We start from the raw sequence: 27,660 nt of genomic DNA, 5'->3' as shown, positions 1-27,660 counted from the left end.
TTACCATTTCCTAGGAGCTGGACAGAGATGCAGAATCTCTAGCCAGATGCCAAATCCTGATTTGTTTTCCAGCAGGCTCTCCCAGTGATTATTTTTTATTATTTATTTAATTTATTTATTTATTTATTTATTTATTTATGATAGTCACAGAGAGAGAGAGAGAGAGAGGCAGAGACATAGGCAGAGGGAGAAGCAGGCTCCATGCACTGGGAGCCTGATGTGGGATTCAATCCCGGGTCTCCAGGATCGCACCCTGGGCCAAAGGCAGGCGCTAAACCGCTGCGCCACCCAGGGATCCCTCTCCCAGTGATTCTTGTGTGTGGTCAAGAGTACTGGACTCAGGTCCTTCTGTCCTTCTCAAAATAGTGATGGCACGTTTCCACCCCTTCCATGACCTGGGTGAAATTGGGCATTTTCAGGACTTTAACTCTGGGAAGAAAGTGGATGGGCATCTTATTCTTTGCTCCTAGAGTTGGATCCAATTATGTCTGCCCAGTCCAGGCCAGAAGAAGTTTCTATTTCCCCCAGAGTCTAGAACAGTACTTTGCCCAACACTACCTCTGAAAAGTTACAAAGTCATTTATATAGTTTGTTGTTAGGTTTTGCTTTTTTGTTGTTGAGAGAAAAGGAAGAGAAGGATGGAGAAAGAGGCTGAACATGGGGCAAGCTTGGGGAATAGAACTTTTTGGCCATTCCATAAAGCAAATCATCATTTCCAAAATTTTAGACTGATACAGAACATTAAAGCTATAATCCCTTCAACCAAGGAGCTATCAATTTTTTTTAAATTTATTTATTAGTTAAATAAATTAAAGAGAGAGAGAGAGGCAGAGACACAGGCAGAGGGAGAAGCAGGCTCCATGTACTGGGATGACTGGGAGCCCGATGTGGGATTCGATCCCGGGTCCCCAGGATCGCGCCCTGGGCCAAAGGTAGGCACTAAACCACTGCGCCACCCAGGGATCCCTATCAATTTTTTTTAAAGATTTTATTTATTTATTCATGAGAGACAGAGAGAGAGGCAGAGACATAGGCAGAGGGAGAAGCAGGCTCCCCACAGGAGCCCGATGTGGGACTCGAAACCAGGACTCCAGGATCACGCCCCGAGCCAAAGGCAGATGCTCAACTGCTGAGCCACCCAGGGATCCCGAGGAGCTATCAATTTAAGGAAGGCACAGTACGCACTGCCTCTGGGTCCCTAACAACAAAAATGTAGATTTCCCACAAATTCAAGAGATGCTTTAGGTCTCTCAGCACATCAACCTGGCTAATGTATAGATGATTCCCTCTCATTCAGAAATGCCAATTGATATCACTTAAGCTCTTTGGTACTGCCTTTTTACTTTTTTCTTAATTTTTATAAAGATTTTATTATTTGAGAGGGAGAGAGCACGAGCAGAGAGAGAGAGGGGGCAGAGGGAGAAGACTTCCTGCTGGATGAGGAGCTCAACATGGGGCTCGATCCCAGGACCCCGAGATCATGACATGAACCAAAAGCAGATGCTCAACCGACTGTGCCACCCCGGCACCCCTGGTACTTACTTTTTTTAAAGTTAGACTTGTCCTTGAGTAGAAGTCCACTGGAGATGCACAAACCTAAAATGTGAAATCTTGAGGCTGAGCCCTGCAACACAACTTGAGATGGTTTATAGGTTAAAATGGCTATTAAAACTTCACACAGTAGGGGTGCCTGGGTGGCTCAGTTGGTTAAGCATCTGCCTTTGGCTCAGGTCATAATTCTAGGATCCTGGGATCAAGCCCCACATTGGGATCCCAGCTCAGTGGGGAGACTGCTTCTGCCTCTCTCTTTGCCCCTAACTTGTGTTCTTTCTTTCAAAAAAATAACATCTTTAAAGAACAACAACAACAACAACAACAACAACTCTATTTATAAATCAGACCACAGCAGCAATTTCAACCATCAGTGGCATTTTATTTGGAAGTTTCTATGTATTACATAGGTGTTAACTTCCTTTCTCTTACTGTTCACCCCCCCCCCAAAAAAAAGATCAGAAACACTTAAAAAACTTAACATATAAAATCTCTCATCTAGTTTCTCTAGACTTAGGTTAAAAAAAACTTAAGTGGTGCCTCTCCTTTATGACAATACTGCTTTTTAAGGAGAGTTCATAGTCTGTCCTTATGCTCACTACAGATTTCTGCTCCTTTCTGGGGAAAAAATGGTCAATGCTTCTTCTTCCTTTTAATAAACTCCTTTCTCGATTATTACACATTATCATTCCCCACTTGACACCTTCTTAGAAACTTGATTGTTGGATGCATTTTTCATTTGGCAAAAATTCAATGTGGCTTTGCGTGGGATGTCTAAGTGTCAGAAACGGCAGTGTTGATGTTCTGGTTTTGAGAGGGAAAATATATATAGAGATGGATACGTTCCTTGGAAGAACAAATATAGGAGACTGAAATAGGGTGTGCAGAGAGTTAAGAAGGCTGATAGACACTACTTGGTTTTGAATTCTGTGGCCGTCAGCCACTGAAGACTGCAGTGTAGAATATAAATCTCTGCAGAAAAGAAGTTTGGTTAGGCACTATGAAATGACAGAGTCGGCTTCATTTTGTTCCAAGTGTATTAGAACAGACACACGCAAGGAGGAGCAGTATGCTCATTTGCAATGAGCGGTTCCCTGTGAATGATCATTTATGAGCATGTCTGCAAATGCTCTGTCAACCTAGGCACCACGGGAAGAGAAAAGAAGCATCCTCCTAAAATATACTTCCATCTCTAACTCACTTAAGACCCCAGGTCTCTTTAGCTCTGTGATTTGCAATGCCAAAATGAAGTTTAAGTACGTGTCTTTCTAGGTCATCTGGAAGCTAGTTCACTGGGCCATCTCAGAAGATCTGGGTGTGCCCAAGACAGCAGCAAGCCTACCCAGAAGGGTATGCCTTAATGATCTTCACATCGTCCACAGGGCGGTCCTGAGAGTTGGTTTCCACCATTCCTACTCGATTCACCATTCCTATACCCTGGCACACGCGGCCGAAAATGGTGTGCTTGCCATCAAGCCACTGGGTGGGCGCTAGGGTCACAAAAAACTGGCTGCCGTTGGTGTCTGGCCCTGCATTGGCCATGGCGAGGATTCCAGCCCCTGGTGGGAAAAAGAAAGGAGTATGAATAACTTCCGTTGCTCCAGCCTGGCACACATTACACTATCCTAGACTTTATTCTGGTCTCTGTCATCAACGATGTGACCTGAACACTCTTCCTCTGAGGCCAGGCTCTCTGCTTTTACACAAAGACCATCACTGCCCTACCCCAACAACTGCACCTTCCTAGTCTTCACCTACTCCCCAGCTTCTCTAACCATGATAATCCCCACTAACTGCTGGACCATGTTCCTTATGCCCCTCAAAATCCCAGCAAGGTATCTGGCTTCTTTGAGGAAGCTTTTGCTTTCCTATAGTTTATAACATCAACATTCAACAATTAGAGTCTAGAACACTCAGATCAGCTGTCTGAATTACTCAGGAGAGAGAGGCATCACTTTCTCTAATCCACCAGGGCTCTCTGTGGCGCCACAGCTGGGCAGTTACGTGGCACCACGCCATGGTGTCAGACACACACCCTGAATCCCAGCCAAGAGTGAGCTTTTAAAATCCACTCCCCCTTCCCACCTAGTGCAGCCAAATTATATACTTACCCGTGAATTTCAAGTCTGGATGAAGTTCATCTTCGAACTGCTTACCATAGATAGATGCACCACCTCGACCTGCCAGATTAGAAGACAAGAAACGAGTCGGTCAGTCCCCTGCTCTACTTCACAGCAAGGATTATGGCTTAGGGTCAAAAGATCTCTCAGAGTACGGGAAAGGAAAAAGCAGCAAGCATGCCTAGCCCCTGCTAAACATATTCCAACTCCATAGTCCAGCAGCAGAACCAAGCACTGACACAGCACATTCAAACCACTGGTTTCATTCAGGTAAGATGTTTGTTTTCAAAATGACACTAAGAGTGTTTTTGTCTTGGGTATTAAAGTAATACACGTTCGCTGTCAAATATGCAGAAGGCATAGAACATTATCAAAAGAACATTAAAGTCCCCTAGAATCTAACCATCTACAGATAACTACCATCTATAATTTGAGACATAAAAAGATTTCTAAATTTTTAACTTTTTAAAGGAGTATTTTAGACAGGAGTGCCCCCAAGCCTTAACACTGTGCCCATCAGATATTGCTAGTCAATCAGCATTCCTCCCTGCTGAGTTTTGATCTACATCCTACCAACTTAGAACTCTAGACAGCCATTTTTAATGAATCAGATTTGGCACAAGAATTAAAACCTATTTGCCGTCCTTGATCTCAATGAAGAAAAACAGCATTTATTTCGGTCAAAGATAACCAGCTTAAGGAGAAGAGAGACAGTGGAAAGTGGCAATGTGGCAGAAAGGAATATTACAGCAGGCAGAGTCCACTGAGAGGAGAGGTACGGCAGGCAGAGTCCACTGAGAGGAGAGGTAGTCTATCACAAGGATACTGTGAAGAAACATGGGATTAGGAATGATTTACCAGCAACATAACCACCACGTGCTATTTATATTATGTCCACAAGAGTATGGTGCTGTTAACCCAGGTTCTGTTCTTAGAGGAAAGTGATGTAATAAATATGGTTTTCCCAATGGAAAAAAAAAAAAAAGTCCTAATAGGAGGCAACTCTCCTGATCAACTATTTACTAAAATAAATAGGACTTGTTGAACTACTTTGGTTTCTCCAAGTTGGCCAGCTAAGACAAAATAGCCTGGAACCAAGTGAATGTTGTGTTTAACACCCTACTGTTTGCCTGGCAGCCAGAAATTAGCCCAGACTAGCTCACCTTCTCCAGCCTGCTATGAAAGTAGGGTGTTAAATTAAAGCACCACATCCTCCTTCCCCCTAGACCCTCCCCAGACCCCTGGGACCAGCTGAAGTGTTCCCACAGTGAAATCCCTTGCATTACCTTTTAGGATGTTCCACCACAGAGAGCCTGTCAGAGCCCCTGGCTCTAAAAAAGAAACACTTCTTTTTTAAGATTTTATTTATTTGAGAGAGAACGTGCATGTGAGAGAAAGCATGAGCAGGGGAGAGGGGCAGATGGAGAGGGAGAAGCAGCCTCCCCGCTGAGCAGGGAGCCCCACACAGGGCTGAATCCCAGGACCCTGAGATCATGACCTGAACAGAAGGCAGATGCTTAACCGACAGAGACACCCAGGTGCCCCTGGAAGAAAACACTTCTAAGGGGAGCCTGGCTGTTTCAGTTAGAAGAAAACACTTCTCATGCAAAAAGGAATAGGGGTGAATCCTGACTAACGGAAGTCTCCCGTCTGACCCAGGCTACTTATGCTTCTGGAAAAGTACTCAACTACCAAATTTTGTAAAAATTCATTTCCCAAATTCCAGCCTGCCAATATACTTCTAAACAGCAATTATAAGACCACTATATTTTCTCTGACCAGCGAGTCAAGGTTCCCACCTGAGGCTAGGGGCTAATGGGGTGGTAAGTGGGAGTGCTAGGGCTGAATAAAAGAGAAGGCCATGGGGGAAAACTGGTCAATCTTAAGGGACTGAGTGAGCAAGTGGAGGATGAAGTTCAGTAGTGGGCTGTCCATTGTGGGCTGAGCCTTGGAAGTGTGATCCCTGCAAATTTGGGGTTGCCAGGATGAAACCTCAGGGCCCCTGCCCTCTAGAAATGGAAAGCTGGGACACCTGAGTGGCTCAGTTAGGCATCTGCCTTCAGCTCAGGTCATGATCCCAGGGTCCTGGGATTGGCCTGCACTGGTTTCCTGCTCAGTGTGGAGTCTGTTCCTCCCTCTCTCTCTGTCCCTCCCCACAGTTCGCACTCTCTCTGAAAGAAATAAAATACTGAAAAAAAGAAAGAAACCGAAAGCCATCACGTAAATGGCACTGTAAACAAGTGGGTTAAAGCATGGGCCAGTCAAGAGTCATAGATGAAGCTAGGGGTTGTAAGTCATCAGGAGATGAGAGGGAAGAGCATGGAGGGCTCCTCTGTACTTACTAGGCAGAGTTTGGCCAGCCGCAACTAGTTCTGGTTCTCTACAGCACCATTTATACATAATATGTTATGGTTTCATAACCTAATTCAACCCAGTAGGGTTTGCAACAAAATGTCAGAAAAGACAAAAATAATTCCAATCAAAACATTCCTTTGGGCATGTGGAAGAGGGGAGAGATGGGAGGGGGACAAAGTGAGCAAACAGTTTTCTGGTACAGAGCAGGCTACACAGATGTCAAGGATCACTTACAAAGCTGACAATTTGGAAGCTTCGCACTCAGAACTTTGCAGAATGCCGGGTCCAGGGTACATACATTGGCGACAGGCACTGATCTGCTTTCTAAACTCTGCACCCTGAAAGTTCTTTTACTCTTTGTCTTCAACGTTTATTCAATGTACTTAATATTTCAGACATATAAAAGAGAAAGAATATGACGAATTGCACCTTCAACTCAGGAAACAGTGCAGCATATCCAGCCTGAGACCCCCATGTATGCACCCCCTGCACTCCCTACCTAACAATGCAACAAAGAATCACAGTTTGCCTTTGGGGTACCACCATGCTGACCAGGAGTCTGTCACTTAGTTGGTCACTTCCGTGCATTTTTTCCTTTCTACACCTATGTATGCATCCCTTAAAAAACATGTATGGCTGCTGGCCGCCTGGGTGGCTCAGTGGTTGAGTGTTTGCCTTTGGCCCAGGGCATGATCCTGGAGTCCCAGATCGAGTCCCACATCGGGCTCCCTGCATGGAGCCTGCTTCTCCCTCTGCCTGTGTCTCTGCCTCTCTCTCTCTCTCAATCTGTGTGTGTATCTCTCATGAATAAATAAATAAAATATTTTTTAAAAAAAGAAAGAAAGAAAGAATACTCTGCATTCTTCGGCAATTAGCTTTTCTGTGTTTACCACTATAAGTGATATTTATCATCTGGTTCCATGCAGCTTTCTATGCTATTCATTCCACTACAGATTATAACACCAATCTTCTCTTTTCTCAAGCTGATGGATATTTAGCATCCATTCTATGTTTTTGCTGTTATAAACCACACAAATAATAACCATTCTTGTACAGTCTCCGAGACATAAGTGCAGGACCTCTCAGGGGCTACACATTATGGGGGATGGGCAGGGCTATGGTTTGAGTATTTCCTCATTACTAGATGTCCTCAACTTATCTTGCCAGAAGTGGCCCCAATGTGCACCCTCATCCACAGTGCTCACTCTTACTGCTCTAGGTCCTTTAGCCAGACTTTCTAACATTCGTCGGCCTGAGAGGTGTCAGATCTCTTGTGTTTTAACCTGCATTTCCTTGAAGATGTGTGCAGAATTTCATGTTTACTGGCTATTTAGCTTTCCTCTTCTGGGAACAGCCACTTATCTACTGAGTGGTTTGACACTTACTTTTTTTTACATACATATATACATACTTGGCATATTATTAAGATTAGTATTCTGGATACTAATCCTTGGTCAGTAAATGCTTTTTGCGAATACTTTTTCTCAGTGGACTTCTCTTCACTCTTTGTTTAAATTCAATTAATTAACAAATAATGTATTATTAGTTTCAGAGGTAGAGTTTAATGATTCATCTGTTCAAAATAACACCCAGTGCTCATTACATCAAGTGCCCCCCTTTTTTCCAGTCTATTATTTAATGGGGTCTTCTGATGCACAGAATGTTTTACAGTTGAAATTCCTTAATATTTTTTATGATTGGTGCTTCTGCTTTAAGATCTTTTCCTATCCCCAGGACTCCTCTGGTATCCCTTCTTCCTGTTTACAATGTGGAAACCTCTCACAATGAACTAGAGTGGCAACTCAGACATGTAGCATGCTCTCACACAAAGATGGCCATACTTGGTGCTACTGATCCCCACTGCTCCCATGCCATTCATATCCAGCCCCCAAACAGCCACAGGTGGGCCAGTGACCCATTAGCAGGCCTAAGTGAAAGCTCTGCCTGGGGGCACCAGACACCACAAGGCTACTGACCAACTGAAACCTTTCTTCTGGCAAGAGAGCATCTAACTGCAGGATAGCTATCCTCCCAGCATTTCTAAACCCCTTCTTCATGGCCTGCATCAACTTCAGAGACAAGAAAGGCAGGTACCAACCAGTTCCTTTTGCAGCTAGGGGTGGTCAGGTGATCCAGTTCTGACTTCCTGATATAAACAGAACCCAGTTGTCGGCGGGGGGGGGGCGGCAGTTTCTGGGAAAGCTATAGCTTTCCTGATAAAAAGGCATAATATACTCCTTTTGTCTTTCACCATAGCTCTTTTTCTGTCTTCCTTCTTTGAAAGCAGAGGTGATGTCAGGAGCAGCAGCAGCCATCTTGCAACCATAAGGCAAGTTTGAGATCAAAAGCCAACACACTGGGCAGCCCTGGTGGCTCAGCGGTTTAGCACCACCTTCAACCCAGGGCCTCATCCTGGAGACCCAGGATTAAGTCCCACATTGGGCTCCCTACATGGAGCCTGCTTCTTCCTCTGCCTTTCTCTCTGTGTCTCTCATGAATAAATAAATAAAATCTTTAAAAAAAAAAAAAAAAAAGCCAACACACTGACAAATGGAATGGAAAGACATAGTGAGCCCTGCCCCTGACTGCTCTGCTGGGCAGCTGAACACCTTCAGACACTCTGTTAAGTGAGAAAAACAAAAGCTCTCTTCCTTTAAGCTCCTGCTCTTGAATTTTGTTACTTGTAGCAAAAAACATCCCAAATTGATACAATTGCTTGTTAGTAACAGAGTCAGTGAAGCTGCTGCTGGATGGATTACCAGGGCAAAGCCCAGATACCAGACCTAAGGTGGGAAAGTATGCTTCCTTTCTCTGAGAACTCAGCTTTGCAGTTCTTAGGTGTGTTCTCTTCCTGACCAGCCTGCGGGGCAGAGAGATATCTGGGTTTTTGTTCCAACTCCATCACTTACCAGCAATGTAGCCTTAAGCAAACTACTTGTCCTCTCTAAGCCCCTCAATTTCCTTGTCTGGAAAAGAGGAATAGTAGTAGTAGTACTTCTATCTCACAGGCTTGTCATGAGATAGTTAAAGGGAACTCATCATCATTGATAATACTGTGTTTGCTTCATGGTTTACACAACTCGTTTCCAGGCACTGAGATAACCTGGGCGTTTTCCATGAGGAAAGTGTAGGTAGAGATTAATAGTTCAGCCTGGGGGCCAGCCTGCTTGGGTTTACTGCAATTCTTCTCTTGGCAAATCTGCACCACTGCACACTCTGCTCATCACTCTGTGTTAACTTTGGCTTATTTCACTGACAAAATTTCATAGAGAACTTTCACATGCTCTCACCACCAAATCCACTTCCCTTTCTACATATCCACCTGTTTACCTTCCTTCTTCCCTTATTAATACATTGTATTAATACACTGTTCATATGACCTTCCCACTACCACATATCTAATCCCATTCACCTTTAAGGAACTTTGCAACTGCAATTCCTCCCTGTCCTGTATCAGTTTTTCTTTCTAGTGGATCATTCCTATCTGCATTAAAAAAAAAATGGTATTAATATTTCCTGTCTTGGGGGACCTGGGTGTCTTAGTGATTGAGCCTTTGGCTCTATCCTGGGATAGAGTCCCATATCAGGTTCCCCATGGGAAGCCTGCTTCTCCCTCTGCCTATGTTTCTGCTTCTCTCTGTCTCTCATGAATAAATGGGTGGAATCCTAAAAAAAATAATAAATAAATAAAAATAAAATAAAATAAAAATTTCCAGTCTTAAAAAATAAACCAAAAACTCTATCTGCAAGTATCCCCCTACATTTCTGCATCCCCTCACAGAAAAACTCCTCAAAAATGCTGTCAACACTTCATATCTTGGCTTCCTCTCCTGCCTCTGAACGTTCACTCTCCATTTAGATTTTTGCCCTCATCACTCCAATGACCTGGCTCTTGTCAAAGTTATCAGTGACCACACATCATTAAATCCAATGGTCAATCCTTGGGCCTAGCATTGCCTGCTCCAGGAGCAGCATCTGACAGCTGATGTCACCCCTCTTGAAATCCCACCTTACTGGTGGCTCCTCCTTTTCTATACTGGCTCCTTCTTCTCTGCCCCCTCTCCTTTCACAGGTTAGACCTACACTGATGTCTGAAGACCTCCCCTTCCAACTCTTGCTTTCTTGCCCCTTTAACTTTCACAGGTGTTATTCCAATCAATCTCCTAAATGTCTAACTCTGTCTTGCCACCTGTTTCCCAGAGGACCAGAACCAACAGAACCAATATCACCCTAATCCAAATACAAAAAGCTCTGGCTCTGACAACCGTGCAAGCTTCCAACTGGTCTCCTTGTTTCCAGCCTTGTCTCTCCTTTCCACACCACCTGATTTTTCCACATGGAAGCCAGGAGGATCCTTTTAAAACAAGCATCATGGCAGTCCTCTGCTCAAAATCCTCCAGTGGTATTTTATCATGCTTAGGACAAAATCCAAAGTCTTCATCATAACTTATGAGACTCCACGACCTGGTGCTCTGCTACCCTCCAAAGTTATCTCCTAACACTTTTGCCCTCATGCACCTTTTCTCCTCACTCACCTGCTCCAGGGACACTAGTCTGTGCTATTTCTTGCCAAGCACACTCTGGTCTAAGGCCTGTGATTGCTATTCCCTCTGGAATGTCCTTGCCTCGGACACTCTCAGGCTCACTACTTTACTTTATTTAGAGGTCTGCCCAAATGCCACCTTATCAGAGAGGTCTTCCCTAATCACACAATCCAAAATAGCACCTCCCTCACTCTCTATCCATCCCAGTGGTGATTTTGTGGGGGTGATTTTGCCCCTTAGGATCATTGGGCAATGTATGGAGACATTGGTAGTTGTCACATTGAGGAGTTCTACTGGCATCCAGCACAGCAAGGTCAGGGAAACAGCTATACATCCTACAATGTCCAGCTAGCTAGCCCTCTACAACAAAAAATCATCCAGCCCAAAATGTCAATAGTGCCAAGGTTGAACATTTTGGCTTATAGAGTATTTTTTCCATATCATTTGCTATGGCCTCATAGTATATTACATACTAGCTCTTAGAACAAAGTCTGGAATGTGGCAGGAGTCCAAAAGACATTTGTTAAATAAGTTAACCACCAAAATAAATAATAAATGACATTTTTAAATGCTATTTTGTGTCAAGCCTGTAGTCACCATTTTACAAACATCAGCTCATTTACTGCTCACAACTCCATGAGGTGCATACAACCAAACCACACTGTGCATTTATAGGTAAGAAGGCTCAGGGAGCTTACAGAACTTGCCTACATTTAGTAAGTGTTCATGTGAAGCTAAGGTTCAACCCCAAACCCACCAGGCTCTACAACCCAGGCTGCTCACCCCATGCTACATGACCTTTTTTTTTTTTTTTTTTAATTTTTTATTTATTTATGATAGTCACGGAGAGAGAGAGAGAGAGAGGCAGAGACATAGGCAGAGGGAGAAGCAGGCTCCATGCACCAGGAGCCTGATGTGGGATTCGATCCCAGGTCTCCAGGATCGCGCCCTGGGCCAAAGGCAGGCGCCAAACCGCTGCGCCACCCAGGGATCCCATACATGACCTTGCCATATACTACCACTGAATTAAACTTCCTCACATATTTTTCTTATCCCAGACTCAAGAAACTCTGGAGCCCAGAATGGTTCCAGAAGAGGTTAGATCAAACCTGAATTCCTGTCTGGGAGTCTCCATAAACTGGTCTGATCTTACGCATCGTGCTATCTCTAACAACTCTGTGCACTCTGTCCCCAGTTGCTTCTTAACTGTCCCCTAACTATGCAGTTCAGGGATCACATCATACACATTTGTCCTGGACACGGAGAGGTAGCTAGATTATGTCACAGAGCCGGTCAGGCACGTGAGACACGACATGTGGGGTGCTGGGCTCTCCTTCACACTTGACGTGTCTCTGTCATTTGTGCCTCTGCTCTGTACTCTTTCTTCTTCCTAAATCTATAATGCCCTTCTCTGTTCCCCCAAGAGTTAAAATCCTATCTTTCCCTCAAGGCCCACTCAAAATATGCCTCTATCCCATGCTAATCCCACTTCACTGTCATATTATGAATTCTTCCAATCTCTCTTATATGTGATCCAAAGCGTACCACTGTAAATGTGCACATTATGTCATCATTACTCTCTAGTTGTTTCTTAAAAGAACTATCTTGTCTTCCTGACAGAGAAGGAACACTGCAAGGAAAAGAAAATGCCTTGGCTTCTAACACCTAAGTCTCTCCACCTAAGACTTAGAATAGCACAGGATACCCAGCAGACTCTTGCCAAATATTCATCAAATGAATAAAATTAACGATGAGCTTGCTGTTCAACACGTTAAATTTCAGGTGTTCCTGGGGCTACCAAGAGGAGACACGAAGTCAGAGGGAGGGTGATGCACAGCATAATCAGCATGCAATTAATCACTACAATCACACCAGCTGGTGAGCACTGAGAGGCTAAGTACAGAGCATGAAGAGCAAAAGGAAGGGCTTCACAGGATGTCATGTCTTATAGGAAGAAGAAAGGGAAGAAGTTAGTAGAAAAAGATAAAAAGATATTTAGACAGCTAAAGAAAAAGCCAGCATACAGTCATTAAAAGAAGAGAAATTTAAATGAGGAAAGATAGTTTAAAATCCAGCAGGAAGTCAAAGGAATTCAAATAGAAAAACACCTGGCAAAGGTGTCTAAGAAAAACCGTGGAAAGAATGGTTGCACAGTAGCCAGACTGAGGGCCAGTAGGGGACAGAAATAGTACACTGGCTTGCTGATGAGCCCAGGATGCCTCATGCTGCTCATCTGAGATATTTAGCAAAAAAAAAAAAGTTTCTGATCAGCTAGCAGTTCACATTAATGACCCAGGAGGGTCTAACTCTTGTTTGCCTTCTACCACAGACCTGCTAGCTTAATCATTCATTATACTTGAGGCTGGGTGCAATTTACTTGAAAATCCTTTTTGAGTGATTCAGTCTCATTAAAACTGCATCATGGAAATGTGACATTATGAAGGACTGCAAACCAATTATAGAAATATAGGGAAGCTCCGACATAAGCAATTCACATTGGAGTCACTCTCAATTCTTGTACACTCATCATGGACTCTCTCAGCTCACTGGTGTTATAATTAAAATTTTATCTCATAACAAGAAAGAGGAAGAAGACAGGAAAGAAGTACATCAAAGTGTTTACAGGACACTTTCAGATAAAGAAGTGGAGTGAAGGGGTGCCTGGGTGTCTGACCCTTGATTTCAGCTAGTTAAGTGTCTGACCCTTGATTTCAGCTCAGGTCATGATCCCACGGTGGTAGGATTGAGCCCTGTGGGCTCTGTGCTCAGCGTGGGGTCTGCTTCTCTCCCTCTCCTTCTGCCCCCCTCCATGTGCATGCTCTCTCTCCCTCCTAAAATAAATAAATTAAAAAAAAAAAAAAGAAGTGGAGTGAAGCAGGATTAGACTCTGCCTGTACTCTCTATAGGTAGTAATCAGGAAAGAAAGAGTATAAACCAGAGGATTCTTACAAATACCCTCCAATTCCAAGAAACCAATAGAAGGGTGGGTGGGTGGATGGGCCAGCAGTCCTGAAAAAGATAAAGAGAAGCCCCTAAAGGCAGAAGCCTGTGCATATCACAGGAGGAATGCAGCAGGCCACCAGTGCCCATCAGCACCTGGCATCTTGTGGGGAACACTGGGGCCCTGATGGATTTCAGGACAAGCTACCCCAAAATGTAGCGCTTTGATACATTGAACATTTCAAGTTGAAGGAATCTGAGAAACGTCAGGTACAAGAATGACATTCTGACTTTCCCTTGAAGTAGGTCCTAAGACAAGACCTTCATGTGAGAGGTGCTGTCCCTATACCTGGAGGAAAAGAATATCCCATCTCCAAGACAGAAGGACCCCAAGAGGAATCTGCAATCGGGATCTTCATTTCTTTTATCAAGGCCTGGTGTCATCCACACCTACAGCAAACATATTTGCATGTTTTTCCCTCATTAATCTGTCTTGTTATAGAGACCCAGCTATGAATGACAAAGGGTAGGAGGATCTTTCTCCTCCAGTACAGCTATTCTCAGGAGCCAACCCAGAGCCTGGAGTGGGGGAGATGGATATCACTGATTGGTGCAGGTGACCCACGGACACGACTTTAATGGAGGCTGGAAAACAGAACAGAGCTGAGCCCTCCCATAAGGTGCACTCAGGATTAGCTCTCCTACCCCACCTCTTCGGGCTAGATAGAATAAGATGGAAACAAAGTAATCTAGCATCTGGAATGAAGATAACTGGTCCCACAAAGGTGATAATAATGACAAAGAGAATCCACTTATACTGTATCTGAGCAAATAAAAGGTACAGACAGCATCAGTGCCGACATCAAGTATGGAAAAGATGAAAAGAAGTGGCACAGAAACTATGCAGACATATTACAACAAATGGAGAAAAAGAAAGAAAGGGTGTAAGAAAAAACAAAACAAAACAAAAACACACCTCAGGAACTCAGTCTGGGAGAAAACAAGCCAGTCCAAGAAGGGCTTATCCGCAGCTGTCTTAAGCTATAGATGCTTCAACAGAAATAAGAATCCAATAAAACAAGAGCTCAAAAACAAGATAATATACCAACAGAATAAGGTGAAAAGATTGAAGAGCTAAGGAAACAGATTGAGTCTGATAACACCAATACAGAGCTAATAAACCAATTAGAGCAGTAAAGAACAGAATAGACATAACTAAAAGTTGAGTAAGGCACAGAGTAAAGGTCTGACATTATCTCAGTGGACACAGAAAAAAAATAGGAAAACATCATCTCACACACTTAAAAGAAATGTTATAGATATGGAAGGCAGAGGTCATGAAACAAAGAAAAACTGGCTTCCTGAAATATAAAATCAGAGCAAGTAACAAGAAAATATTCAAAAAATACAAATCAAAACATTTTCAGGACGCCTAGGTGGCTAGCAGTTGAGCGTCTGTTTTTGGCTCAGGGCGTGATCCCGGGTCTGGGGACTGAGTCCCCATCTGGATCCCTGTGAGGAGCTTGCTTCTCCCTTTGCCTGTGTCTCTGCCTTTCTGTGTCTCTCATGAATAAATAAATAAAATCTTTAAAAAGCAAACAAACACATTTTCCCTGAGCTGAAGGAAGGAGTAAATCTGGCCTTAGTGTTCTCCAAAGCCACACTTCAAACCAGAAAGCAACAGAGCCGAACTGCCTAAAAAGATCTGAGGGAATGAGTGTGGTCCAAGAACAGTAGACCCAGTCATGGTCTTTTCCAAATTCTCAAACATGACTGAGCTATAAAATATAACACCCTCCAGCCCTTGCACAAACCACTCAGCAGGAAATTCTGCCTTCTAGCATTTGTGAACAGAAAAGTCTAGTGGTACGCACCAAACCCTCTGAAATGCAGAACCCATACTGTAGCTGAGGGAATCAAGCACGGTGTGCAAAATGTGCTCTGACGAGGAAAAATACAACTAATGACAAAAACTGAGAGCCAGGTTGGGCGGGGGGGGGGGGGGGGACAGCGCGAGATGAAGGGGGGGTATAGGTGTGAGGTAATAGAAGATATAAGGATATAACTATATATATCTACATATAATCTGTCCCCAGTTCCTGGCACTGAGCTCCTAAAACTCCTGTAATTTCCTAGATGATAACAACACTAGGAGCATCTCTTGTTCTAATTTTTGGTATCTGACCTGTCCCTGAAACAGGAGCTTCTAAAACCCTTTTAAATTCTTAAATGATAAAAGCACCAGGATCATCTCGTTCTAAAGAGGTAGGTGGGTTCCTGGATGGCTCCTAGATGGGGACTGTCACCTGAAGACCAAGCCATGATTAAAATATTTTATTTATTTATTCATGAGAGACACAGAGAGAAAGGCAGAGACACAGGCAGAGAGAGAAGCAGGCTCCCCACGGGGAACCTGATGCAGGATTCAATCCCATCATTCATGCCCTGTGCCAAAGGCAGACACTCAACCACTGAGCCACCCAGGCGTCCCTACCATATCCTTTAATAAACTGGTAAATGTACTTCCATGAGTTCTGTGAGCTGCTTTGGCAAATTAATTGAACCCAAGTGGGTTACTGGAACATCTGATAACCTAGGCTTGCAAATGAAGTAGGGCGAGGGGGGAAGGGGGCAATCTTGTGGGACTGGGCCTTAACTTGCGGGGTCTGATGACATCCTGTTTAGATGATGTTGGAACTGAGTTAAATAGTAAGACACCCACTTGTCAGAGATTTGTAGTGTGTGTGTGTGTGTGTGTATACACACACAAAAACTAAATATATTTTTTTGGTTTAAAAAACAACAGCATGCATGACATAGCCTATTCTCTTACAGTTATTTCCATTTAACTAGTTATCCATCCATCCATCCTTTTGACTAGGTATCTAAAAAAAAAATGTCTAGAATAATGGCCACCAACAGTTAACATCAATCATTTCTAAGAACTGGGAATATTGTGGGAATAATTAATAACTAATAGTGGTTAGAGATCTTTAGGAAGCATACTTAAGAGTGTTCTTTTTGGGATCCCTGGGTGGCGCAGCGGTTTGGCGCCTGCCTTTGGCCCAGGGCGCGATCCTGGAGACCCGGGATCGAATCCCACATCGGGTTCCCGGTGCATGGAGCCTGCTTCTCCCTCTGCCTGTGTCTCTGCCTCTCTCTCTCTCTCTGTGTGACTGTCATAAATAAATTTAAAAAAAAAAAATTAAAAAAAAAAAAAAGAGTGTTCTTTTTTTGTAGTTTCCTGTATATACTGTATTTTTTCTTAAGATTTTTATTTATCTTGGGATCCCTGGGTGGCGCAGCGGTTAAGCGCCTGCCTTTGGCCCAGGGCGCGATCCTGGAGACCCGGGATCGAATCCCACGTCAGGCTCCCGGTGCATGGAGCCTGCTTCTCTCTCTGCCTGTCTCTCTCTGTGACTTCATAAAAAAAAAAAAAAAAAAAAAATTAAAAGATTTTTATTTATCTTGAGAGAAGGGGGCAGAGAATGTGTTCACGAGCAAGAGGAGGGACAAAAGGAGAGAGAGAACCTCAAGCAGACTCCATGTGGAGCCCATAGCCCAACTCGGGGCTCAATCTCATGACCCCGAGATCATGACCTGAGCTGAAATCAAAGACTCGGACGCTCAACCAACTGAGCCACCCAGGTGCCCCCATACTGTACTTTCACATGTGTCCTTATACATTAAAAAAAAAGGAATGCCTCTGGTCATAAAGGATAAACAGAGAACAACTGAGAATGACAAAGAGGAACAGGACTAAGAAAAGACTGCCACAAAGAATATCAAACTTATTTAAAGGCAAAAAAGCAGGAGCAGGAATCAGCAGGGAGAAAACGCAGGCTTAAAAGGGGCCTTGAAACTAATGCTGGCATCCACCAATTTCACTAATAAGTTTCATCTAAATGATAGTAACTCCAAGATTTGTACTTCCATCCCAGGTCTGTCCATGAATTCCACATTCAGTATCCCTTTACTTATTCAACATCTCTATTTGAAGATCTGGCAAGTATTTCAAATGCAACATATCCAAAACCAACAACAAAAATTTCCCCCCCTCCACACATGCTCCTCTCTCAGCCTTATTTTACTGAATTCAGCTAAGGTCGGCTTAACTATACCTGTCCCTGTTGGGTCACCTCCCTGGATCATGAAGTCTTTGATGATCCTGTGGAATTTGGTGCCATTGTAGTAACCTCGACGTGCCAACTCAGCAAAATTCTTACAGGTCTTCGGAGCATGCTTCCAGTATAACTCCAGCACAATGATCCCCATGCTGCATGGGGAGAGGACAGTAGAGCTCCAGTCAAGATTAAGGTCACAGCAGGAAAGAATATTATGGGACGCATCCGGGACTCTTTATTTTCGAGCTTATATAGTTAATGAAATTGTAATACACACCAGATTTCATGCTTGGCAAAGGAAAACATCACATTCACAAAGTAACATAAACATACATATTTTGAGTAAAACATACAGGAGCTTAAAATACTGCTTTTAAACAAAGTAATTGAGCAACCCAGGTGGTTCGGCGGTTTAGCACCGCCTTCCGCCCAGGGCGTGATCCTGGAGACTCAGGATGGAGTCCCACGTTGGGCTCCCTGCATGGAGCCTGCTTCTCCCTCTGCCTGTGTCTCTGCCCCTCTCTCTCTCTCTCTCTGTGTTGCTCATGAATAAATAAATAAAATCTTAAAAAAATAAAAAATGAGGTAATTTTGGACAACTAAAAATCTGAACTTTATAATTATTACTTTAAAAATATTTATTATTTTTTATTTATTCATGAGAGACACGGGGGGGGGGGGGCAGAGACACAGGCAGAGGGAGAAGCAGGCTCTATGCAGGGAGCCTGACGTGGGACTCGATCTGGAGTCTCCAGGATCACACTCTGGGCAGAAGGTGGCGCTAAACTGCTGGATCATCCAGGTGGCCCAACTTTATTTTTTTTTTTTAAAAATCACTGATCATGGGAAACCAATATAATCAGCCCTTAAACTAGGAAAAAAATTGCACTTAATTTTTTTTAAGAGGACATTAACATATCAGGAATTTGTACTTATTTATACATGCATAAGTTTCTGGGTGGGAGTAGAAACTGGGTAAATGGGAAACAAGGCTTTCAACGAGAATCTTATTTTTCCTTTTAAAGATGTTATTTATTGATTCATGAGACAGAGAGAGAGAGAGGCAATGGCGCAGGCAGAGGGAGAAGCAAGCTCCATGCAGGGAGCCCGACATGGGACTCAATCCTGGGACTCTGGGATCACGCCCCAAGTCAAAGGCAGGTGCTCAACCGATGAGCCACCCAGGCATCCCAATGAGAATCTTATTTTAAACTTTTGTATTTTTGAACCATGGAAATATAAACATTTTAATGGGGGAAAAAAGTACAGTTTGTGTGTATTTAGGAGGGGGTGCAATAAGTGAAAAACCTAACTACTTCTAATCTCTATACCTACCAAACAGGATGAGCACTTCTTCCCCTGAAGTATGGCTAAGGAAAAGGAAAAAGACTTAGACAGGTGCCTTCCCCTACATTCAATCACTCACCTAGATTTTAAGCTCCAAAAATGTGAAAAATGAGGCAACTCTGTATAGCCTGGATACCCAGTGCCAAGCACAGTGTAAGCACTCTATAAATATATATATATATGGTGTGTGCTAGAACATACCTTTCCAAAAGCCCTTCTACCAGCAAATCATCTTTCGTACTACTAACATTCTACGGGGATTAACACCTACTCTGTGTAAGGCATGGTTCTAGGTGCTTTTCCCCTCGTGGAGCTTGTATTTTGGTGCATGTTTTTTAAATACAGGGAATAACTTTTTGCAATGGCATTCAGGAAATACCCATATAATTTTCAAATCTGCATATCTGTTGACAGCAATTTCAACTTCAAAGTATTCTACAGCAAAACTTACAAATGTGGATACAGTATGTGCAAGGATATTTATTCCAGTATTTATCCTAACAAAAATCGAAAGGCAATTTAAGTGCCCCTCATATATATATATTAAAAAAAAAGTGCCCCTCAAAGAGGAAATGATTAAAATACAAAAAAATATCAATACTATGGGAAGCCACATGAGCAAGTGAAAGAAAAGCAAATTACAGGGGGAAAAAAAAAACATACAGCATACAATCCTGTTTTTAAGAAACAGAACATAAAAGAGAAAAACACTTGTTTATCTGTTCACAGACAAGGATGTAAGTCATCCAACAAACTATTAACTGTTTTTACAGGAAGAGGCGGCTTTTATTTAGTCTATACACTTCCATGCTGCTTAGATTTAGATTTCATTTTATTTTGTAACTTAAAAAAATGTTAACAGATGAATTCAGAAATTACTTTCAAGCAGAGGCCTGAAGAAGTAGAATTTTGTAATATAAGACACAGAAGATGACCAAAGAGCAAAAGCAGCGTCTGAGAACTGCTCTGGGGGAAAAACACATGGCCAAGAGCATTGGGGAGACAGAAAACCATGGACTGGACCTTGGCTTCTGATGTGGGAATGGCAAAAGATGCAGCCGGAGAGCTAGCTGGGCAGAAGGCCTAGATGAGGAAAACCATCTTGAATGTCAGACTGTGACGTTTTCATTTGATACTGTTGTAGCAGTAAGAAGTTCCTAACGGTTACTGTCCTATTTGGAAAGACCATCTGGACTTTTTCCAAAGAGGCAATGGAATGAATGGGGCTGAAGGACAGAGCACACGTGAGGCAGGCCGTCCAGGCTCCAAATGAGGATCCCCTACATGCTAGATAGATGGGTTTGGTCAAATCATTTAATCTGTAAACGCTGCCATTTCGCCCGCTAAGACTGGAGAGAAGGTGTATTAATACCTATGTGATTTGAGTTGCTAAGTGGATCAAACTCAATAACATGCTCTACACGTCAGGGGCATGGCACTAGCTGGTGGGCGCTCAAGGATACCACTCTCTGATAGCGGGGAAAATGTGCATCTTCCGTGCCTTCCCAGTAATCCTATTTTATGCAACTCAACTACCTACAACGTTCGTATTACAGACCTGCCCTCCTCACTACACTGCAAGGTCCTAAGTGCAAGGCGGTGCGCGTCTTCTGCACCTCCAGCCCGATTCCAGCCCGACGCCGCCGGCTCGTAGACTCGACACAAGCTCGCTGAGGGAACGGAGGCATGAACCTGAGGTCTCGGGGCGAGCGGGTGCGGGGCTCGGACGCGGGCGGCGGCGCTCCCCACTCAACCCTCAGGCGGCCCCCCCCGCCGCCGCGGCGGGCTTCTCCCCCAGGAGGCCGGGCCCCTGCGCGGAGCGCACCGGGAGCCCAGAGCCGCGGCACAGCTTGGACTCCGCGTCGCCTCCGCCAGCCCAGCCCCAGAGGCCCGAGCCCTCTCACCTGGTCTCCAAGTACACGTTGGGCGGCTGCCAGGAGTCTGGGGGGATCGCCGCCATAGCGCAGCAGGCGGGATCCCGCAGCACGGCTACTTCCGGTGTCAGTTCGTGGGGACCCGCCGCCGCGGCGCACACTTCCGGCTTTCGTCGCTCAACCTCCGCGATGCCAAGATCCGCCGGGCTGAGACAAGGAAGGAGGAGGATCCTCCTTCCACCTCCGAGAAGCTGGGATGCGAGGCGAGAACAAGCTAGCTGCAAGGGCGGAGAGAAGGGCAAGCTCCATTGTCGGGGTCGCCAGGCAGGGAGAGACCGCGACGCCCTCCGGACGCTCTGATTGGCTCATTTAGGCGTGGAAGGCGGGAACAACCAGCAAAGCTGCACTCTGATTGGAGTTAACATCCTAACTATCAATTAGAAGAATTTCTTAGTCCTACAAAAGGGCAAGGACCTGAAAGGAAATGCAAGTGGTTAGTGCCAGTCCCTGACCTTTGTAAGGGTCTGTACCGTTTACGTAGCTCAACACTTTATTCTTATAATTTTTTAAAAAGATTTTATTTAGGGATCCCTGGGTGGCGCAGCGGTTTGGCGCCTGCCTTTGGCCCAGGGCGCGATCCTGGAAACCCGGGATCGAATCCCACGTCGGGCTCCTGATGCATGGAGCCTGCTTCTCCCTCTGCCTGTCTCTCTCTCTCTCTCTGTGTGTGTGTGACTATCATAAAAAAAAAAAAAAAAAAGATTTTATTTATTTATTCACAAGAGACACAGAGAGCAAGAGACATAGGGAGAAGGAGAAGCAGGCTCCATGCCTGGAGCCCATGTGGGATTCCATCCTGGATCCCAGGATCACGCCCTGAGCGAAAGGCAGATGCTCAACCTCTGAGCCACTCAAGCATCCCTCTACACTTTATTCTTATCCACTCCACAAAGCAGTCCTGCGAAGTAGGTATTATTGTTTCCATTTTTCAGTTGTGAAAACAGACCCAGCAGTGAAGTGACTTGTTCATTTGTCCAAAGCAGTACAGCCAGCTCGATTCTCCAGACTCCCAAGAGAGAAGGGTCTGGAGAGAGAAGAAGGGGAAGGGCCAGGAAGAAAATAAGAAGGAAAGAGAGAGGAGAATGAAGAACAAAGAGATGAGGGTTAAAGCAAGGCTCAGAGTGACTGGCTGGGATAGATGGGATAGAAGGTTGTCAGGAGGGGTTTGTTCAGGGTGAAAGAGAAGCAAAGTAGAGGCCCTGAAAGGTTTGGAGGGAGGATAAGAAGGAAATGGGGTAAGTAAACATATGTTATAGATACTTTGCACACTGATTCATAAGCATGGTTAAATGAATTCTTACTTTATGTCAGGCATGGAGCTAAGCACTATTATATAACTTTCACATTGTTAAAATCAAACACAGTTGGAGACCAGACTTGAAAATTTCCTAAGCAGGGAGCACCTGCCTTTGGTTAAGCATCTGCCTTTGGCTCAGGTGGTGATCCTGGGGTCCTGGGATGGAGCCCTGCATCAGGCTCCCCGCAGGGAGTTGGCTTCTCCCTCTGCCTATGTCTCTGCCTCTCTCTGTCCCCCATATAGATAGATAGATAGATAGATAGATAGATAGATAGATAGATAGATGATAGATAGATAGATAAAATCTTTAAAAAAAGAAATTTCCTGAGCAGGCAAACCAGTTTAATCCTATCAGCAAATCTGAATTTAGCTTGTTCTGTAAAATAAGCAAAACTTAACTTGGGCCGTTTCTTATTAATGCCTCTGAAAACCAAAAATGAAACTTAAAAGTGTTCTCAAGATGGATATGAAGTAACTACTTTTACCCCATCCCTATCACTAGGAAAACTAACATCATAACCGATTTGAAGAGTAAAAAGCCACTGCCTCCTCACCATATGAACTGCTTCGTGACAATATACCTCTGAATTTAACATTCCCTGTTTAGTTGGAGTGCTTCCAGTTTGCAAACTATTTTTTGCCCATGAACTTTTACTAATTGCTATGTCGGTGATGCAGCGGTTTTGCTTCTGCTATTTCTGAACCTTTGGCAACGCTTATCTTCCAAACCCCACGACATAGATATTAGTATTCTCTTTTTACTTTAAGGAGACTGAACCTTCCAAAGATTAAGTAACTTACCACAGCTGTGAGCCTCTGTGCCTAACCATGGCTTAATTCTAGATTCTTTAGTTATCAGGTAGGGATAAAGGTATACAATGTTGTGAAGATAAAATTAGACAGTGAGCAAGCTGGGCCTCCTCCTCCATCTCTGTGTCCTCTCAAAGTACTGAAAACAGGGTGTTCAGGTTTTGTTGAATGAAAAATGGGCAGAAAGTGACATTTTACACTGACGAGTGCTGTGCTAAGTTAAGGTGTAATACATTTTACACCTTTTGCAGTCTCATGCTCATGTCCTCTTTGTGACCCTTGAGCTGGTCAGGAAAGTGGTCATCATTGGTCCATTCTGTGTTTGTTTTGTTTTTTAAAGATTTTATTTATTCATGAGAGACACAGAGACATAGGCAGAGGTTAGAAGCAGGCTCCCTGTGGGGAGCCCGATGCAGGACTAGATCCCAGAATGCCAATCTGAGCCAAAGGCAGATGCTCAACCACTGAGCCACCTAGTTGTCCCAATTCTGTGCTTTGTTATTTGAATTGCCTTCCTCTGGACCTTATGTAGTTCCTTACTATATATTTGGGGAGTCTTAGGGCACAGTGAGGATGCATTTGGATTTTACACAAGAAAAAGTCAGTGACTTGCTGTCTCATCCCAAAGTCCTTCCCCAAGAGACTCGATGTTTGTTGGCCTTTTGTCCCCGAGAGAACATTGGGTGACTACAGGGAGGAATTGACAAAGATTTCTTTTCCAACTTAAAACTAATAGTCCACATTAAATTAATCAGAGTAGTTTGTATTTACTTCATCTATTCTGTTAAGTTTAATGTGTCTTCTGAATATAATTATAACCTTATTTTTGGCGCTAGAGGACTGAAGTTCATCCTCTTGCTCTCTGCTCCCTGTGATACATCATCAAGACCTGTCAATTCTTTTTTCCCCAAGATACCCAAATTGTATCCTTTCCTTCCTATTTCCACTGCTGTTTCAGACCTTTAACACCAGGATTATTTTAGAAACTCTCTTGTGGAGTTCCCTGCCTTTTGGCTTTTCCCCACTAATCCATCCTATGCACACATAGCAACCAAAGCTTTCCTCAAGAGATATAGTATGTTGCTTGTTGTATGTCATTTCTTTGCCAAGAAATGTTAAATGGTTTCCTTTTGCCTATTAAAGTCCCAGACTGGGATCCCTGGGTGGCTTAGCGGTTTAGAGCTTGCCTTTGGCCCAGGGCATCACCCTGGAGTCCCAGGATGGAGTCCCCCATTGGGCTCCCTGCATGGAGCCTGCTTCTCTCTCTGCCTGTGTCTCTGCCACCCCCCCCCCCCGTGTCTCTCATGAATAAATAAATAAAATCTTAAAAAAAAAAAAGTCGCAGACACCTGGCCTGGGCTTGAAGGCCCTTCACCATTGGCTCAATGATTTCTCGAGCCTGATTTCCTGCTATTTCATCCAAGTCTTATTTTTTAAAGATGTTATTTATTTGAGAGAGAGAGAGAGAGAGAACAAGAGAGATCACAAGCAGCGGGGAGGGGTAGAGGGAGAAGCAGACTCCCCACTAAGTAGAGATCCCAAAGTGGGACTTGATCCCAGGACCCTGGGATCATGACCTGAGCCAAAGGCAAATGCTTAACGAACTCAGCCATCCAGGCACCCCCAGAGTACCTTTTTTAAAGTAAAAATGTAAATTTTGAATATATCCAGAAAGGTGGACAGATCCCATGACAATTCAATTATTATAAAATAAAAACCCACCTGTGTAACCACCATTAAATCAAGAAAAAAATGTTTCCAACTCCAGAGTTCTCCCTACCAATCAGACCCTTTTCCCCACAAAAGAAACCACTTTATGACTTCTTAATTGTTCTTCTGTTTTTGAAATTTACATAAATGAAATCATATAGTACTTTTTGTGCGTCTGGCTTCTTTTGCTTAACATTATGTTTGTAAGGTATATCCATGGTATTGTATTCAGTGGCCGTGTAGTATTCTGTTGCATGAATATACTACAAGGACTTTCTTTTCTTTTTTCTTTTTAAAGGAGGCTCCATGCCAGCATGGAGCTCAATGCAGGGCCTGAATTCATGATCCTGAGATCAACACCTGGGATGAGATCAAGAGTTAGATAGTCGGGATCCCTGGGTGGCGCAGCGGTTTGGCGCCTGCCTTTGGCCCAGGGCGCGATCCTGGAGACCCGAGATCGAATCCCATGTCGGGCTCCCGGTGCATGGAGCCTGCTTCTCCCTCTGCCTGTGTCTCTGCCTCTCTCTCTCTCTCTCTCTCTCTGTGTGACTATCATAAATAAATAAAAATTTATAAAAAAAAAAAAGAGTTAGATAGTCAATGGACTGAGTCACTCAGGCACCCCTATACAATCTATTCTTAATGGGCATTTGGAATTTTTCCAGATTGTGTCTATGACAAATAGTGCTGCTATGAATATTTTGTATCTTGGTGCACTTGTAGGTGAATTTTTTGGAGTATATCCGTAGAAGTAGAATTGCTGGGCCTGGTATGAGATTAGGTTATATGTATATTATAATTTCATAGTTAACCAGACTGTTTTCCTAAATGGCTATAGCAGTTTACATTTCCTACCAGCTCTGTGTGAGTTGCTGTTACTCCACTTCCTCATCCACACTTACTTAGTGTCACTAGTCTTTTCCATTGAAGCAATTTTGGAACCTGTATAAGATCTCAGTAGTCCTTTCCCAAACAACTAATCATTAGTGAAGTTGAACACTCTTTTACATGTGTTTGCCATTTAGGTATGCTCTTTTGTGGTATTATCTTTGTGTTCAAATCCTCTGCCCATTCTTCTATTTGGCTGTTTAGTCCGTCTTTTCTTATTGGTAGAGTTCTTTATGTATCCTGGACACAAGCTCTTTGTTGGTTTCTCTCAATCTGTAGGTTGTCTTCTTGGTTCTCTTAATTGTGTCTTTTAGTGATCAGAGGTGGTAGCTAATTTTAATGTGGTTCACTGTATCAATCTTATCTTTTACAGAATGTCTCAATTCTGACTAGCCACATTTAGGTATTTAGTAATCACTTGCATGGCAATGGCATTGGACAAGAGCTGCTCTAAAGTTGTATTACTTTATTTTTCTCATGTAGAGCAATAATGCACATAGAATTTATTTTGGTATATGGTGTGAAGTTGGAGTCAAGTTTCATTTTTTCCTATAAGGATATACAACTGACCCAAAACCCTTTATTTATTTATCAGAACTATTTATTGAAAGTATTATCCTTTCCTTGCTTCTCTGTTGTACCTCTTTGTCATAAAGCAAGTGTCTATATATGTGTGGTTCTCATTTTGGTCTCTCTGTTCTGCTTAATTAGTTTGCTTATCCCTGCATCAGTATCACACTGCCTTTGTAGTTAGCTTTGTTGGTCTAAACCCCATAGCATTTTGATGGCTGATCTCTAGTAAAAAGCAGTTATGATCATGGCACTAAAGACAGGGCAAAATAAGGAGCCTGGGTTCAAATCATGACCCCACCACTCTGTGTAATCCTGAGCAAGTCAACCTTTCCATAAACCTCAGTTTGGCTGGTATGAGATAAATGTTGTGGGGTATGAAGGAAGGATTTCCTCTGCACTTTCAAGATTCTTCCAGCTGGACAAAGCATCAAATGGACCTGCGACAGATTAATAGGAGAAAATCAAATTTAGGTTCATACATACAGGGAACACACACACACTCTCACAATTCCAAAGACAGCCAACAGGAGGCTTATCTGAGACAACCTGAGCTAGCAGAGGGGCAGGGTCTGGGCATACAAAGAAGAGAAAGGCCCCCTTCTGTTAGCAGAAGGTGAGAGATGTTTGGAAAACAAAGGTGGCCCTGTAAATTTCTTAGGTAAAAAGTAATCTGTGTTAATAGTTCTCTTGCTGGTACAGGCAGGCAGTTGAAGGGGAGGTAGAGGTTTTCCTACAACTGCTGGGTTTTGATTGCTTTTAGTTCAAAATAATCCCCATGCTAAAGTGCCCCATCTTGGGGTGGTCTGCCCTTGGCCCTACAAGGACTATTTATATAAGGTTGTTGAATTGGTTTCACGAATATGAAGGGCTTGGTGATATCTGGCACAGAGTAAGCCTCAATAAATACTCACGAGTAGGCGGTGGTGTGTTCTTTTGAGTTTGCTGCCGTTAGACTAAGAGCGCCCAGAGGCTTTAAGGGCCTGCCCTCCATTACCCGTCCCTCCCACGCCCACCCCTTAATGCCCAACATCGGGCCCGGCAGGTAGTGCGGGGCTCAGCACACGCTTGTTGAGCGCATCAGCGCGGCTGCGACGCCCGTCCCACAACGGGAAGAGGACAGACCCCGCCGGGCACGGACTGACCCGCCCCACCAGAAGAGTCTGACGCCAGGGGGAGCCAGAACCCGTGCCCTCCAGATCTCGCGGGAGTTCGCCCGGCCGCTGTCGCGGGTTCTGCTGCTGACGGCAGCGCGGGGCACGAAGAAAGACCTACCCGAGGGCGCGCGGCCTCGGCTGTGGCGCGGGAGTTACTTCCGGGTTACGCCCCCGGAAGCAGGAAGTCGGTTTACCCTCCTCGCCCGGCGGCTGCAGTCCCCGAGGCGGGAGGAGCCCGAGGGGGCGCGGGCCCCGCATGTGAGTGACTGGGGCCCGAGGCCGGGAGGGGGGCGGCCGCCGTGTGACAGCCTCA

The 27,660-nt window shown here is 44.1% G+C and overlaps 2 protein-coding genes and 1 long non-coding RNA gene across 13 annotated transcripts in view; 2 read left to right on the top strand and 1 right to left on the bottom strand.

Moving 5' to 3' along the window:
- Nucleotides 1-1,912: 1,912 nt before the first annotated feature.
- On the bottom strand, nucleotides 1,913-27,621 carry PPIL1 (peptidylprolyl isomerase like 1). 2 transcript variants are annotated; one of them, XM_072833233.1, is made up of 6 exons: nucleotides 27,466-27,621; nucleotides 25,635-26,630; nucleotides 20,886-21,329; nucleotides 17,632-17,786; nucleotides 3,663-3,731; nucleotides 1,913-3,110 (listed from the first exon to the last, which is right to left on the bottom strand). In XM_072833233.1, the coding sequence occupies exons 3-6, from the start codon at nucleotides 20,939-20,941 to the stop codon at nucleotides 2,890-2,892; spliced, it is 501 nt and encodes a 166-aa protein (XP_072689334.1). In that variant the 5' UTR covers nucleotides 20,942-21,329; nucleotides 25,635-26,630; nucleotides 27,466-27,621; the 3' UTR covers nucleotides 1,913-2,889. The 2 variants fall into 2 exon arrangements, with proteins under 2 accessions (XP_072689334.1, XP_072689333.1); XM_072833232.1 differs by lacking the exon at nucleotides 27,466-27,621 and adding an exon at nucleotides 27,105-27,378.
- LOC140637120 (uncharacterized) lies at nucleotides 20,788-25,318 on the top strand. Its single transcript, XR_012034361.1, has 2 exons — nucleotides 20,788-21,348; nucleotides 25,031-25,318. It is a non-coding gene; the product is annotated as an uncharacterized lncRNA (long non-coding RNA).
- Nucleotides 27,414-27,660, top strand: part of C7H6orf89 (chromosome 7 C6orf89 homolog) — a 65,392-nt gene continuing 65,145 nt past the window's right edge. For 2 of the 10 annotated variants that reach the window (XR_012034355.1, XR_012034351.1), the window contains exon 1: nucleotides 27,455-27,605. Coding sequence is in view for 4 of the 10 variants with exons in the window: in XM_072833229.1 (XP_072689330.1) it covers nucleotides 27,604-27,605 (2 nt within the window). In the remaining 6 variants the exon portion in view is untranslated. Of the gene's footprint in view, nucleotides 27,606-27,660 lie in introns of all 10 variants that reach the window. The other 8 variants (XM_072833229.1, XR_012034350.1, XM_072833226.1 and 5 more) reach the window with 8 other exon arrangements.

Source organism: Canis lupus, chromosome 7 (assembly GCF_048164855.1).
Source record: "Canis lupus baileyi chromosome 7, mCanLup2.hap1, whole genome shotgun sequence".
Classification (NCBI taxonomy): Eukaryota; Metazoa; Chordata; class Mammalia; order Carnivora; family Canidae; genus Canis; species Canis lupus.
This window is presented reverse-complemented; position numbering and strand designations above follow the sequence as displayed.